The 13,783-nt window shown below is 54.7% G+C and overlaps 1 protein-coding gene across 1 annotated transcript in view; it reads right to left on the bottom strand.

The window, feature by feature from the left end:
• ZNF423 (zinc finger protein 423) overlaps positions 1-13,783 on the bottom strand; it is a gene marked incomplete at both ends in the record, with an annotated part of 312,523 nt that overhangs the window by 102,762 nt on the left and 195,978 nt on the right. Inside the window, 2 exons of the mRNA XM_080703536.1 lie at positions 4,107-4,191; positions 10,488-13,702. Coding sequence (XP_080559662.1) covers positions 4,107-4,191; positions 10,488-13,702 — 3,300 coding nt within the window. The remainder of the gene's footprint in view (positions 1-4,106; positions 4,192-10,487; positions 13,703-13,783) is intronic.

Raw genomic sequence — 13,783 nt, 5'->3', positions numbered from 1 at the left:
GTCTGAGCCCTTATCCAGGTGTCCTTTAAGCAACCATCCCCTCCCCAAAGCACTAGAAGAACAGATACCCATTGCCACTGAGGGGCAGGCAGGCCAGCCCAGGCCAGCAGCTCGCTCACCCTGGGCCTCAGGAAGTAGGCCCTGCCCCCATAGCAGGGCCACATGCTCCACTCAGCTCAGTATCCATACAGGTTCACAGCCCTAAGAAGACCCCACACTCCTCCCCTGCCCAGCCAGGCCCCCTCCAGTCCTCTCTCTCCTGAGGCAGGGGCCTCCTGTGGAGCCCAGAGGGGCCTTCTTTCAGGAGTGGGAGGCAGGGCGGCTGGGTGGAGCCGGGTCATCCCTGCAGGAGGCTGCACAACAGCTGTGGGCTGCTCCAAGTTTTTGATGTGCCTGTGGGGGGAGGGGGGTGTCTAAAGCCATTTCAAAAGCTGGGGGAGGCCCAGCGAAGGGGCCTCATTCTCTGTGGGGAGGGGGATTTCAAAGGCGACCCTGCTGCTGAAAAGGTTTCCAAAGCCCCTGCCTTTCTAGCAGCTCCAAATCACTCTCCCCAGCAGCAGCCAGGGGGGGGGGCGGGAAGATGTTTCCAAGGAGACATGGGCCTGAGTCATCCTAGCTCCAGGGTCTCCAGCACAAAGCCACAAGGAGCCCCACCACCTGCTATATAAAGGCCAGCCTACCGGTCCCAGGGGAGATCCTAGCAGTCTAGGCTCCTAGGGAGGATGTTCTCAGACCCCCAAGTGCCCCAAGTGGAGAAGGCCCGTGCTGAACTTCTATCCCACAGTCCCCTCTGGACTGCTAAGGGGTACAAGGGCAGGAACACAGCAGTCACCTCCTTCTTCCCCATCCCCTGCCTCCATCCCTCAACCCTGGATTAGGCCAGGCAGGTCTCCATTCTCTTCCCATTTTATTCCCCTTTGACACTGCAGCCAGATGAATCCTCTAAGGTACTTGGCTTAGTCCCGGTCACTCTGCTTCAAAATCTTCTTTGGTTTCCTAGTGCTCAGGCCCAAGGGTATGGAGACACATGAGCCAAGCAAGCCTCTGCAGTGCAGTGGACACTGGGCCGTGGGCACGCCTGGCCACAGGAACAGCTGCTGCCAGCTCCACCTCCTGCCACATGGGAATGCTGAACCCCAGCTGCCCCCTCTTCAGTTCTTCCAGAGAACCTAAAGCCAAGGGGCCCCCAAAGGTAGATCTTGGCCTACGGGGTGAAGTCCAAAGCCAAACCCCTTGACTTGGCATTCAAGGCCCTCCGTCCTGGCCCCAACCCCCTCCCCAGCCCTTACTGCCAACAATGCTACCGCACGTGCTACCATGCCAGATGAGGCCCCACAGCTCCTGGAACTCACCCGCCCTGTCCACAGGCCCAGGCGAGGGCTCCAAATACAATGGAAGAGCCCCCTGTGGCTAGACCCATCTCTACTACTCGTGGCTGCAAGGACTTGGGCCAGTCATTCAGCCCATGGCAAGCTCCTTTTCCATGAGATGGGAGACCAGCACTGACATAAAGTGTCTGGCTTGTGGCAGGCTGAGCAAACACAGTAGTTAGCATCCTTACCTGGGGTGTCTCTCATGCCACAGTGTGTGAGCCACAGTGTCTTCTGTGAGGTCTCTAAGGACAGAGATCATGTTCCCTCCATCCTCTGTCCCCCACAGAGGTCCCCACAGCCCTTGACACACAGCTGTGTTTCCTTAATGTCCTCAGATAGAGCATGGTGCTGAGGCGAGGGAGGGCAGGAGGCGCTGGCAGGTTAGCAGGGGCGGTCTCCTGGCTGCCAGGGGTCTGGCTCACAGGGGTCAGCACCAGGCACCAAGGCCCCACATAGTGGGCCAACCACTCCTTACTGCTGGCTCCTCTGGCCTCCAGCTCCCATGCATCGGGGGGAAACAGGCCAGCTCACAGCACCACAGGGCAGTGAGGGCCCTGTCCAGCTACCAGATGGGACTCCTTCCCTCAGAAGCCAACCCTGGGCTCAAACAAAGGCCCAGATGCCCATCAAACCCTCCCTTCGTGTTCCCACAACTCCAGTTAAGAGCAACCCCCTCGCCTTCCACCTGAGGACACACAGCTTCCAGGCTCTGCACAAAAGAAAGGTGGGGGAGAGGAGGGAGGGGGAGACACCTTTGAAATCACTGTGGTCCAATTAGCCAGGCTCTCGCCCTTCATGCTTACAAACAGGAGCGCGTGCTACCACCTGCTACAAAAGCAAACACTTTTAGATATCTTCATCTTCACCTCCCTGACACTCCCGTGAAAGGGCTCTCAGCAGCCAGTGAATGACAGGGTAGCTTTCCTTCTTATACTTCAGCAGGGAGCTTTCAGGTGGAAGAAATTAAAAAGTCACGAATCTCCCTCTTGGGCTGAGCTCCCAGGCCCTGTCTGCCCTTGTGGGGCTCCTTCTCTCCACTCAGCACTGGGTGAGCCCCACCACACACAAGTGGGATCAGGGCCTTCAGCTCCAAGTCACTGAGGTGGAGGCCGCAGGTGGGGGCAGGCAAGGGTGCCGGCTACCTGAGCCTACTGAGTATGGCAGGGCTGCAGCTGGGAGGGAACCAGGGGATGCGTGCTCATCCTGCAGCTATCCTCACTAAAAAGGCCCTTTTCAACTCTTCCTTTTATGTAAGATGTCGGTGATGGCACCTAGTAGTGCAACCCAAACTTTCCCACCGGGCAGGAGCAGAAGCAGTATCTACTAAGGGTGAGCAATACATAGTCTACAACCCTACAATTTCCCTTCTATTCCTATTATACATATATGCTATCTCCTTATTCCTATTTTCCCATTAAAATATCTATGTTCACCAACAGACATGGACAAGAATGTTCAGTAGTACATTACTCAAAACAACTCCAACACAGGACCATCAGGCACAGCAGATGAACGGTGGCCTGCTCCCCGATGGAGTATTACACACCAATGAGAAGGAATGAACACCAACTAGAGGCAGTCATGTGGAAATCAAAATATGCCGGGCGCCAATGAGTAGGAACTATGATCCATCTACATGGATTACAAACCGAGCAAAACCAACCTACCTATCAGCTACCAGGTTGGCAATGACCTTTTGTTATGGGGGAGGGTCCTAAGGAGGCCAAGACGGATTTTGGGGATGCTGGGAGTAGCAGTCTACCTTCTCTATCTGGGTATTGGTTACACAGGTTTGTTTAGACAGAGAATTCATTGAGATGCACCTGTCACATGAGCTTTTTGAATGTACATAATGAAGAGTTGTGTTAAACAGTCCTCTGATAATATGGCTATTGTTAAGACTAAGATGAGAAGATGTTAGAAGAAGGAAAGTGGGGACAATGTGTGAGTCGGGCTGCTCAAGTTGATTAAAACCTCACTGCTCAGTTGATAGAAGTCTGGAGAAAGTGATCATACGTCCAAGAAAGTGATCGTATGTCACAGCTCCAGAGATTCAGGAGCTCTCCAAGGCCCTAACTTGCCAGACACGCCCACCCTACCCCAGGCCTCCTGCTCTGGAAGCCCCAAAGTTCCTCAGCACGCCAGAGCACGTGCTGCGCCTTGCTTTCAGCCAGGGCATCCCAGCTATGAGGGGACCACACCCATCGATCACAGCTTCCCCAGGAACCTCCAGCCAAGTGGGGGAACTTGGTGAGACTTTCAAAGCTCCCCTTCTAGAAAGACTAAAGTTTCCAAAATCCAAATCCACTTGAAGAGGAACAGGAAACATACTGGAGTAACTCTGAAAGTATTCTGTTTTGACAGTGTGCCTGAGGAATTGACCACATCAAGTGGGGAAATGTGAGCAGTTAAATCTATTCAATGTCATGACATACAAAATTGAAGCATAATTGCCCCTGAGTGCTTGACAACTGGAAAGCACTTCGTCTCAGAAATGGAGGGAAATGTATGCTGAGAGATGGAAGAGATTGTCACAAGTTTGATTGCAACGTGAGTGGAGCCACCACAAGAAGGCTCAGATGGAGAAAGTGCTGCCACTTTGACATTTTTACTCCTGTTTGAAACGTCTCAGAAGCAGCAGCAGCAGCTCTGTCCTCTGCCCTAAGAGCTGGTGAAATGACGGTTAGAACAACAAGTCTCGGGCCCCGACGGGCAGCCCGGAGCGGCTCTTACCGATCATGTGGTTGGCAACATGGATCTGGATCTCTCTCTCGTTCTCGAAGGTCATCTGGCACTTGATGCACTGGTATGTCTTTTTCTGTTTGGAAACCAAAACGAAAGAAATTAGAGATGGAGAGGTAGACAAAAGCAGAAAGCAAAATTCCTGGAGAGCTGGCCCAAGAATTCTCAGAATGGCCTCCCAGGTATCTGAAACCATTCTCTTCCTGTTCCCCAGAATCTAGCACCACCAGGCCCAGGAAGCTCTTCCTCTGCTAGACTGAGGAACTGCCACAACCCAAGGTCAACCATTTTAGGAACTGAGGGAAGCTACCCTGCCTGGACAGGCAAATCCTTCTACCAATCCATGTACACACATGTACTCATCTACCCATTCATCCATGCTATATCTCCATTCATCTATCCACCCATCCCTCAGTCTCCACACATCCACCCTACCCATCCATCCACCTTTCTACCTATCCAATAGCTTCCTCATCCCTTTACCCACCCAAGAGCCAGGTGGCTAAGCAGTGGGAGTGTTTTGATGACTCTGGTGCTCCAGCGAGGCTAAGTGATTCCTCCCCTGCTCTGGGTGCACACAGCCTGAGGGGACCTACAGCTGGTTTCCATGCAGAGGGGCTATTACCAGCTGTCTTTGAGGGTGGGAACAGAAAAGTGGAGATCCACAGAAGCTTCATAAACTTCCTGAAGCTGCATAGAGAATAGGCCTTACTATCACCACCAAGCCTGTGTACTAGGTTATAAAACCTATGCCCTGGGAACACCAGTGGTGCTGCCTATCCAGGGGAAAGAGTGTGGCTGTGGGGTTTTTTGAAGGATAGGAGTGGTACAGGACTCAAAATACTTGGTATTTTTAAGACCCTTTGGACCCTGGGATGATGGGGCCCCTTTTACCTCTGGAAAAGGGAATAGAACTTTTCTGATTTCTTGGCTGAGGACCCCAGCCTGATCCTCAGTTATGCAGCCAGGAGGAGCCATCGGTGAAGCTGCAATCTCCCTGCCCACCTGGGCTCCCTCTGTACCTGCAGGTCCCTAAAACCTGCAGGCCTGCGCCTATGTGGGCTTCTCTGCCTGGAACACCCTTGCAGTCCTACAGAGCCTCCCTGAGTTCAGGGCCAGCCTGGACCCCATGGCTTAGGCTGCAATCACCTAGTAATTGGTGTGCTATGCTATCATGGCTGGTGGACTTGTCTGCTCCCCAGTACACCACAGCTCCCAGAGGGCCAGGAATGTGTCTGTCTGCCTTTGGGGTCCCATGGCCAGCACAAACTAATTACTTAAGAAGAATTTGTTGAAAAATTAGCAGAACTGCAGAATGATATAGGCAAAGCACTGAATTAGCACAGAAGTGACAAACAGAACCAAAACTGACTTAAATATCCTTAATCCCACCACTTGAGCACAGGGTCTGGCTCGGGGGAGAGTTCTAATAATCATTTAACTTTTATCAGGATTATTATTGGTACCAAGAAAATTCTTGTTGAAGCTGGATCACGCCTGTGATTCCAGTACTTGGGAGACTGAAACAAGAAGATTGCAAGGTACTTGGGAGACTGAAACAAGAAGATGTTCGAGGTCAGCTTTGGTAATTAAGTGAGACCCTATTTAAAAAAAAAAAAAAAAGCCAGGTATGGTGCCACACACTTGTAATTCCAGTACTTGGGAAGCTGAGATAGGAGGATTCAGGTTCACAGCCAGTCTCAGCTATTTAGTGAGCCCTCCACAACTTAGTGAGACCTTGTTTCAAAATAAAGAAGAAAAAATAGGACTAGAGTATAGCTCGGAGGTAGAATGTCCCTGGGTTCAATCTCCAACACAAGAAAGAAAGAAAGAAAGAAAGAAAGAAAGAAAGAAAGAAAGAAAGAAAGAAAGAGCAAGCTTATTGAAGCAATGGATGAATGGAAAAGTTGGTGCTGGGAGCTTTGGGCTCTGACATGAGCCTTTCCCAGTGTGAGACCAGTGTGAGAACAGTTCAGGATCAAAGTGGTTCACTCGGTTCCCTAGTGGCAGGTGAATGAAGTGGTCCCCCTGTTCTTGAACTGGTATCACCAGGGAAGATGCCCTGTACCATATGGTTGCTCTTTGGTGGCAGAAAGGCAAGGCTGGATAATGGGGCCCTTCCTCGTAGGCAACGGGCCTCAGAGGATTCCCAGGGGAGGAGCCAGAGAAAGAGCTGACCACACACACACACACACACACACACACACACACACACACACACACGTGCAAGCACACAAGTGTGCATTCATGTGGTCATCCTCACTCCAACACCAAATTAACACAAATGACCTTCGTAGACATACCCAGAACCCCCCCCCCCACAGAGCAGCTAGCTTCCTATGACACAGAATCACACACGTAACATGTCTAGAAGTGATTAACACCCTAATGGTGACACAAGGTTGACACATCCAAGCTTGTCCTCAGAGACACACAAGCCTTCGGCTACTGCAGTGCAACCCTGATACCCACACCCATCACCTCCAAACTGGCCCACAGGGGCACAGGCAGCTGTCGACACAGGTGCACACAGAGACCCACCTAATACATTTCTAAGTGCACACAAATACACTAGTACACAGGCTCACACACATGCACAGAAACAAACAGGTTCACCAACACAGACAATGTCTATGAGCTCGGCTGGCCTCCAGTCCTCACCCCAAATATCTACAAGCTCTGTCCCCCCTTTCCTATGTCCCAGAGACCCCCTCCTCCTCTCAAATTTCAGCTCCTGCTAGGAGACATGATTACACAAACACAGAATTCAAAGTGTCTCCTACCATACCCACCCCCGCCCAGAAGCACCAAAGCTGAGGTCCATGGCCTGTAGCCTAGGGCTGCCGCCCCGCATGGCCCTGAGCAGCCTCAGAGCAGAAAGAAATCTCCCCTGAGAACAGACAAAGAGGGAGGAAGGGAGGAAGGGAGGGCGGGAAGAGCAGGGGAGAAGGAAGCCGCCAGGGCTGCCGAGTTCCCGTCACAGGACCACACGACCAGTGTGTATTGAGCACCTAAGAGTATGCTGGTGATACTAATAGTGAAATCTTAACACCTCCCGGCACACTCTACATTAGGCATGGAGAACGTGGATTTCCAAGAGGTCAGTAGGTCTGATCACCATGCTGGCGAGTGGGGAAATTGGACTTGGTATCAGGAGACTACCTCTGGAGCCCATTGTCCTAAGATGGTATTTTTGACTCTGGGCCCCACACCTCCCTGGACAGTTCCAGTATAGATGACTGAGAGCTGGTGTGACTGGACACAAGCTAACCCTCCGGCCCAGAGACCCACTGAGCTGACTATAGAATGGGGTGTGGCACCCAGACTGCTCCACCAGGTACAAAAAGGCACCCTAGGGACCTGCCACGTCAATGGAGAGCTGGGTCTGCCCACGCTGGTCTCAAGGTGGGGTGATGTTATTATTCATAAATGAGGGGGAAGTGGAAACCTCAACGCTTCTCGCTCCAGCCGACAGCAGCCTTGCCCCATGGGAACCCAGTCCTCTGAGAGCTGGTTGCTATGGATACACTCCCAAGGGTCCCAGCCTGCCAGCCCCTAAGCCCCTGTGCAGCCCCCAGAGTCTGCTCTGACATGAGTGAGTCCTGGGGGAGGGCAGAGGAGGGCTAGCAGACAGCTGGGCCCCTGCCCCCAGGCGTGCCCAGGCAGGGGGTGAGGCCCCAGAGGCCGCCACGCTGGCTGGGGAGGTACTTGCGCTTTGTCTAGCTCCTTTCTGCAAACGACCCATCTGCCTGGGCCTCTGGGCAGGCAGAGATGGGATTCTCAGCTCAGCTTCTCTCTCATGATGGGTGAGGGCAGGGAAGGAAGGCCTGTGGCCCCAGGAAACAGGGTTTCAGTCCCAGCACCGCCGCGTGCAGCTGTGCATCTTTGGCTACATGGCTTTGCCTTTCTGAGCCTAGCTTCCCTCTGCCAAAGCAGAGACCACAGCAAGACTCCCAGGTTGTTGCCATGGAGACAGTCTAAGAGCCGGTGCCCAGGAAAGCATACCTCACATAGTAGGGGCTTTCACCAAGTGGCGCCTGGGGAGGGGGAGGTTCAAATAGAGCCAGGCTTTGGAGAAGTAGCTCCCTGGCCAATCAGGACCCCTAGAGCAGTGATGAGCAGGGCCAAAAAGGTAGGGGTGATCCAGGCTGGGGCACATACAGGAGACGGGGGCAGGAGACCCAGCCGGAAACCCAGCCCAGCCACACCGCCCAGCAGCCTAAGCATGAGGCATAACTACCCAGGACCCCATTCCAGCTGGCCTCTTCCCTCTTCAGTGAGGATGGGCCCCAGAGTTGCTGGGGAGAGTATAGGCAAGAGAATAGGCTTGGCATCAGATGCAGCCAGCCTGGATTCAAATCCCCTCTGCCTCTTGCCAGCTGGGGCTTCAGGCAAAGGAGCTCACAGTTCTATGCCTCAGTGTCTTCACTTATAAAAATGAATGTGGTGAGGGGTAAACAGATATAAAGTACAGCCCTAGCCCTCAGTCACTGTGGGTTATCATAAACGGGAAAAGTAACAAGAGACGCTCCTCTGTGCCAGCATTTCTTTTACTCCTTGCCTCCTCAGAGCAATGGAGAGGTCAGCATGGGAAAGAGACATGGTTTGCACAGCTGACAAGAAACAGGCACTGACCAATCGGAGCAGATGCCAGTTAACCCAGAATAGATCCCATGCCACCTAAGACCCAGCAGCTCTAGAGATGGACAGTGTTATTCTATTTTACTGCTTTTCCTATCACTACTGTTATTATTAGGCCCACTATTAATTGCCATTACTCTCACCCTCGGGCTTTACAGGGGAGGACTGAGGCCCTGAGAGGCCAGATCAAGCTGGACGCTGGAAGGGGGAGATTATAAGCTGAACCATCTGACTCCAGGGTCCCAACACTCCCCAAGACTGCCCTGCAAGCTGAGGTGGAGTGGGGGAGAGCCGGGCAGCAGTAACCCCTGCCCACGCTCAGAACCTCTGAAGGGTGTCACATGACTCTGGTTTAGAGGCCTGACCTGACCAAAAGGCCCCAAGAGGGTGACCTGTTCTTGTGCCTAAAATGGGGCTCTCCACTCTCAGGAGGGCCTTAGCTCCAGCAGAACATGCAGCTTGAATCTCATTCTGGTGTCTGTCTAGCTCCCAGGGTCTCACCGGACCCTCTGTGCCTCCAGGGGGTGGGCCAAGGTGTTTCTGCGATCTCTTCCATTGGGAGACTCTTCTGTCTTTCCAGCCCTCTTTCTTTCTCTCCCTTCTCTCTCCCTCGCCTCCTCAAAATCCCAGAGTCCCAGGCCCCTGTTCTGATCCCGAGGCCAAACACCCTCAGCAAACATCCCAATGTTCAGCAGGCACCTGTGGCAGGTGGCTCTGCCCCAAATCCTACCTCCCTGCCAATGGCGCCAGCAGCAGCCCTCGAGGGAAAGGTACTCCCGAGATCCACCTGGCACCTCCTCGGTCTGGAAACACAACAATCACTGAGTGGGAATCCCCGGGCCCATGCTGTCCGACACCCAAAGGCCATGAAACTCCAAGTCCACCATTGGGGGCCCCACTCGACCCTGTCCCAAAGCCTCCACATAACACTGCCTCACTAAAAGCCACTTGTTATGGGCCTGTGGCTCCTCCTGCTCCATCAGCTCCCAAGGCGGGGCCCATTTCTGGTTCTCCCTGGCTCCTGGGCACCTCCAAACATATTGGGTGCTCCAGACAAAGTGATGAATGAATCAATCAGTCACTGATTATGGCCACAATCAGAACCATCGCTAAGGGCTTTCCATGCACAACTGCTCCAACAATAATGGTGTTATTGATGATAATGATATCAGCAGATGATTGTAATTATAAAAGGAAGGCCGAACCCCAACCGAGTGCTCAATGCTAAGCCCATGTGCACATATTATCTATATGATGTGTCAAAAGAAACCTGTATTGAAAAGCCAGAGAAGTTAAGTGACTTCCCCAAGGAGACTCAGTAGCAAGTTGGTCAGTCTATCCCATATCAATAATAAAGATGCCAACCATCCTTTATGAAGAGTTCCCTATGTGTCAGCTTCTACAACCGGCACTGCACGTCGCTGGTCTCTCACAACAGTGCTAGGAAGTTGAGACGATTATCCTTCCCATTGCACAGATGAGCTCCTGACAAATGGAGCCCAGAGAAATCAATAATGTGTACATGTCACACGAATGGAAAGGCAAAGGCAGCCTGGGCTCAGATTAGTGGAGCAGACTGCAAGGCAGATGTGCTTAAAACACCACAGGCAGCACTGTCGCTCTGAGCCACTGAAGGAAACACCAGCAGGAAACAGGGCACTCGGGGTGCGGTTTCTGTGGGAATCAGCGGATCCCAAGGAGCAGGGGCAGGATGAGGCAGGACGCACTTACCCGGGGCACTGGCGAGGTCTGGACACCTTTCCGAGGCCCACTGGTCTCTGGCGTGAGGTCGCGGTGGTCCACCTGCATGTGGCTCTCCAGGTCCTCGGCACTCTCAAACTTGACACTGCACTCAGGGCAGCGGAGGCCGGCACAGGGCCGGTCGGCGGGCTCGGGTGGGGCCAGGCCGCCCACCTGTCCGTTGGCACTACGGGCCATGCAGGCAGCACACAGGCCGTAAGGGAGCCCATTGACGTCGAGCTTCACCAGGTCCTGCTTGCTGCGGAACTCTTTGAGGCACAGAGCACACTTGTAGAGCTTCTGCAGCCCCTGGCCATTGGGGGAGGACGCGGCCGAGCTGCCCGCCAGCTTCTGCATGTGGAAGGTGCCGTGGATCTTGAGCTCAAGCGTGGAGGTGACCGTCTGCATGCAGACCACGCAACGGAAGCCCGTGAGCGAGTTGCGCAGGTCGGGGTGCATCTGGCAGTGCTCGATGAACTCCTCCTCGCTCTGCAGGGGCATCTTGCAGATGCGACAGGTGCCAGTGTCTAGGCTCTTGCTGTGGGTCACCTTATGCTCGGTGAGCGTCAGCAGCGAGGGGAAGCGCTCGCCGCAGATGGGACACATGTAGTGCTTGGCGGGGCCCCGGTGGGTCTGCAGGTGTTCCCGTAGCCCATTCTCTGAGAAGAAAGTTCGTGAGCAAACGTTGCACTTGTGGCTGCCCTTGATGAACTCAGCCTTCTTGCGCGAACCGTCATCCTCGCCAGGCCGGATGTTGTGATCCCGCAGCCGGTGGTTCTGCAGCAGCACCTCCATGGTGTAGGCCGCCCCGCAGATGTCACAGCCGTACATGGGCTCTGACGCATCCACGTCGTCCTCGCTCGCCTCGTGGCTGTTGGGCGCCTCCGGGTTCTTGAGCAGCATGCCCTGCAGGTCGGCGGGCTCCGCCTTCTTGGCGGCTGCAGGGGGCACCCCGTTGGCCGTGCCGTTCTCGGCGGCAGCATCAAACACACAGTGCTTCTCGCGCAGGTGCTTCTCCAGGAGGATGATGGCGTGGAAGGCCTTGCTGCAAAACTTGCAGTTGTACTTCTTGCTGTGCGTGGTGATGTGGCACTGCAGCTCCACCTCGGTGCTGAAGGTCTCCCCGCAGAAGATGCACTTGTGCGCCTTGGCCGGGTTGCCCAGGTGGCTGTGTTTGACGTGCACCTGCAGGTCAGCCTCCTTTCGGAAGTCCCAGTTGCAGGCTGTGCAGCGGTACATCTTCTTCTCATTGCTGTGCTTCACTGCCAGGTGTACCTGGATGGACACCTTGGAGTCGAAGACCTCCTGACACAGGGTGCAGTGGTACAGCACAAAGGTGTGCATGTCCAGCAGGTGCTTCTGCAGGTCGTCCACTGAGGAGAACTGCTTGTCGCAGCTCTCACACACGTAGTGGGTCGATGTGGTCATGTAATGCACTGTCAGGTGCTGCAGGAGGGACTCCTGGGAGTCAAAGTCCTCTTTGCACTGTGGGCAGGCCTGCTTCCGCAGCAGCAGCTCCAGGTGCAGCTTCAGGTGGGTCTGGAAGCTCTCAAAGTTGGAGAACTTGAGGTCACACTGGTTACAGGGGTACTCGCCATTGGAGATGGAGTTGGCACTCCCCGAGAGCCGCTGCCGCTTCGGGGAAGACACCTCGACATCGGACGAGACGGGGCTCTGCTCGGCCTTGGACTTCTTGCCGTGCGCCAGCGGAATGTTCTTGTGGTTCTCCTTGATGTGCTTGGTGAGCTTCAGGATGGAGCCGAAGATGGGAGAGTTGGTACAGTAGGGGCAGGAATAGACCTCCATGAAGGACTGCGTGGGCTGCACAACTGGAGACTCCAGCTTGGCGCTGCCGACGCTGCAGTGGGCCTGCTGGATGTGCTCGGTGAGGGAGGACTCGGTAAGGAAGCCCATGGAGCACTGGTTGCAGAAGAAGGCGTTACTGCCGTCAGGCGGGTTGGCGTGAGGGCCGCAGTGGGAGACGCGGATGTGCTCCTGCAGGCTATTAATGTCGGCAAACATCTCCGGGCAGTAGTTGCAATGGAAGGCGGAGATGTTGCCAAACTGCATCACGGGGTACGCATGGCTCTTGTGCAGCTTTCGGACGTGCTCGTTGAGGTTGTAGAGGGTGGGCATGGAGTCCAGACAGATCTGACACGTGTGACTCTGCTGGGGCTTGTCTGCGTGGATGGTCTTCAAGTGGATCTCCAGCACAGCCAGGCTGGTAAAGTCCCGCTTGGAACAATAGGGGCAACTGTAGACCACCTTGGACCAGCTCTGCCCATCATCCCGCATCTTCTTCTGCCCCCGAAGTGGCTTCAAGGTGGAGTCCGGGGTGGAGCCACGCTCCACAGAGGCGCTGGAGTCTGGGGTGGCGCTGCTCATGGAGGCCACGCTGCCCAGCACGGGGTCTGGGCTGACGCTGTGGTTGCTGGAGTCAGGCTGCCGGTGGCTGTCCAGGTGGCAATAGACGCCCTCCACTGAGGAGAACTGCTCAGGACACATGGGGCACTTGTGTTTCTGGTTGGCGTGGGACTGGTGGATGTGTGCGAGTAGCGTGTTCTCATCAACGAAGACCTCGGGGCAGTGGATGCACTGCAGGTCAGCCTTCTCGGAGAGCTGAGGGTGGCGCGTGAGCACGTGCTTCTCCAGCTCTTCGGTCTGGCTAAAGGTATCCTCGCAGTAGTCGCACATGAAGTCGTCCCTCTTGGCCTCCTTCTCCGACTTACTGAGGTGCTCCTTGTTCTTCTTGTGGGCCTGCATGTGGCTCTGCAGCGAGCTGGTGGAGGAGAAGCCGCGCTTGCAGACGGTGCACTTGAAGGGCTTGCTGGAGCTGTGGGTCTTCAGGTGGATCTTGAGGTGGTCGCTGCGGGAGAAAGCCGCCTCGCACTCGTGACAGTGGTACTTCTTGTCGCCCGTGTGCAGCTTGATGTGCCGGTCTCGGCTCCTCTTGTGCTTGAAGAGGCGGCTGCAGTAGGTGCACTTGAACGGCAGCTTGTCGCTGTGGATCTGCTCGTGCCTCTTCAAGTAGCTCAGGCGGATGAAGGACTTGTCGCAGAACTGGCAGGGGTAGGGCAGGCCCGTGCCCCCTTCCTCCTCACCGAGGCCGAGGTCGCAACCATCTCCGATCATCTGCGTGGGTGACGCAACATCCTTGCTGGAGGGAGACGAGGCCACCCAGGAGAGCTGTGGGTCGTCATCACCATCTGCAGGGGGAAGGCAGAGAAGAGATTAGAGGCAATTCCCAGGGCCGCAGAGAAACAAGGACACAGCCAGCTTCTCGACAG

Source organism: Muscardinus avellanarius (assembly GCF_963383645.1).
Source record: "Muscardinus avellanarius genome assembly, chromosome: 10".
Classification (NCBI taxonomy): Eukaryota; Metazoa; Chordata; class Mammalia; order Rodentia; family Gliridae; genus Muscardinus; species Muscardinus avellanarius.
This window is presented reverse-complemented; position numbering and strand designations above follow the sequence as displayed.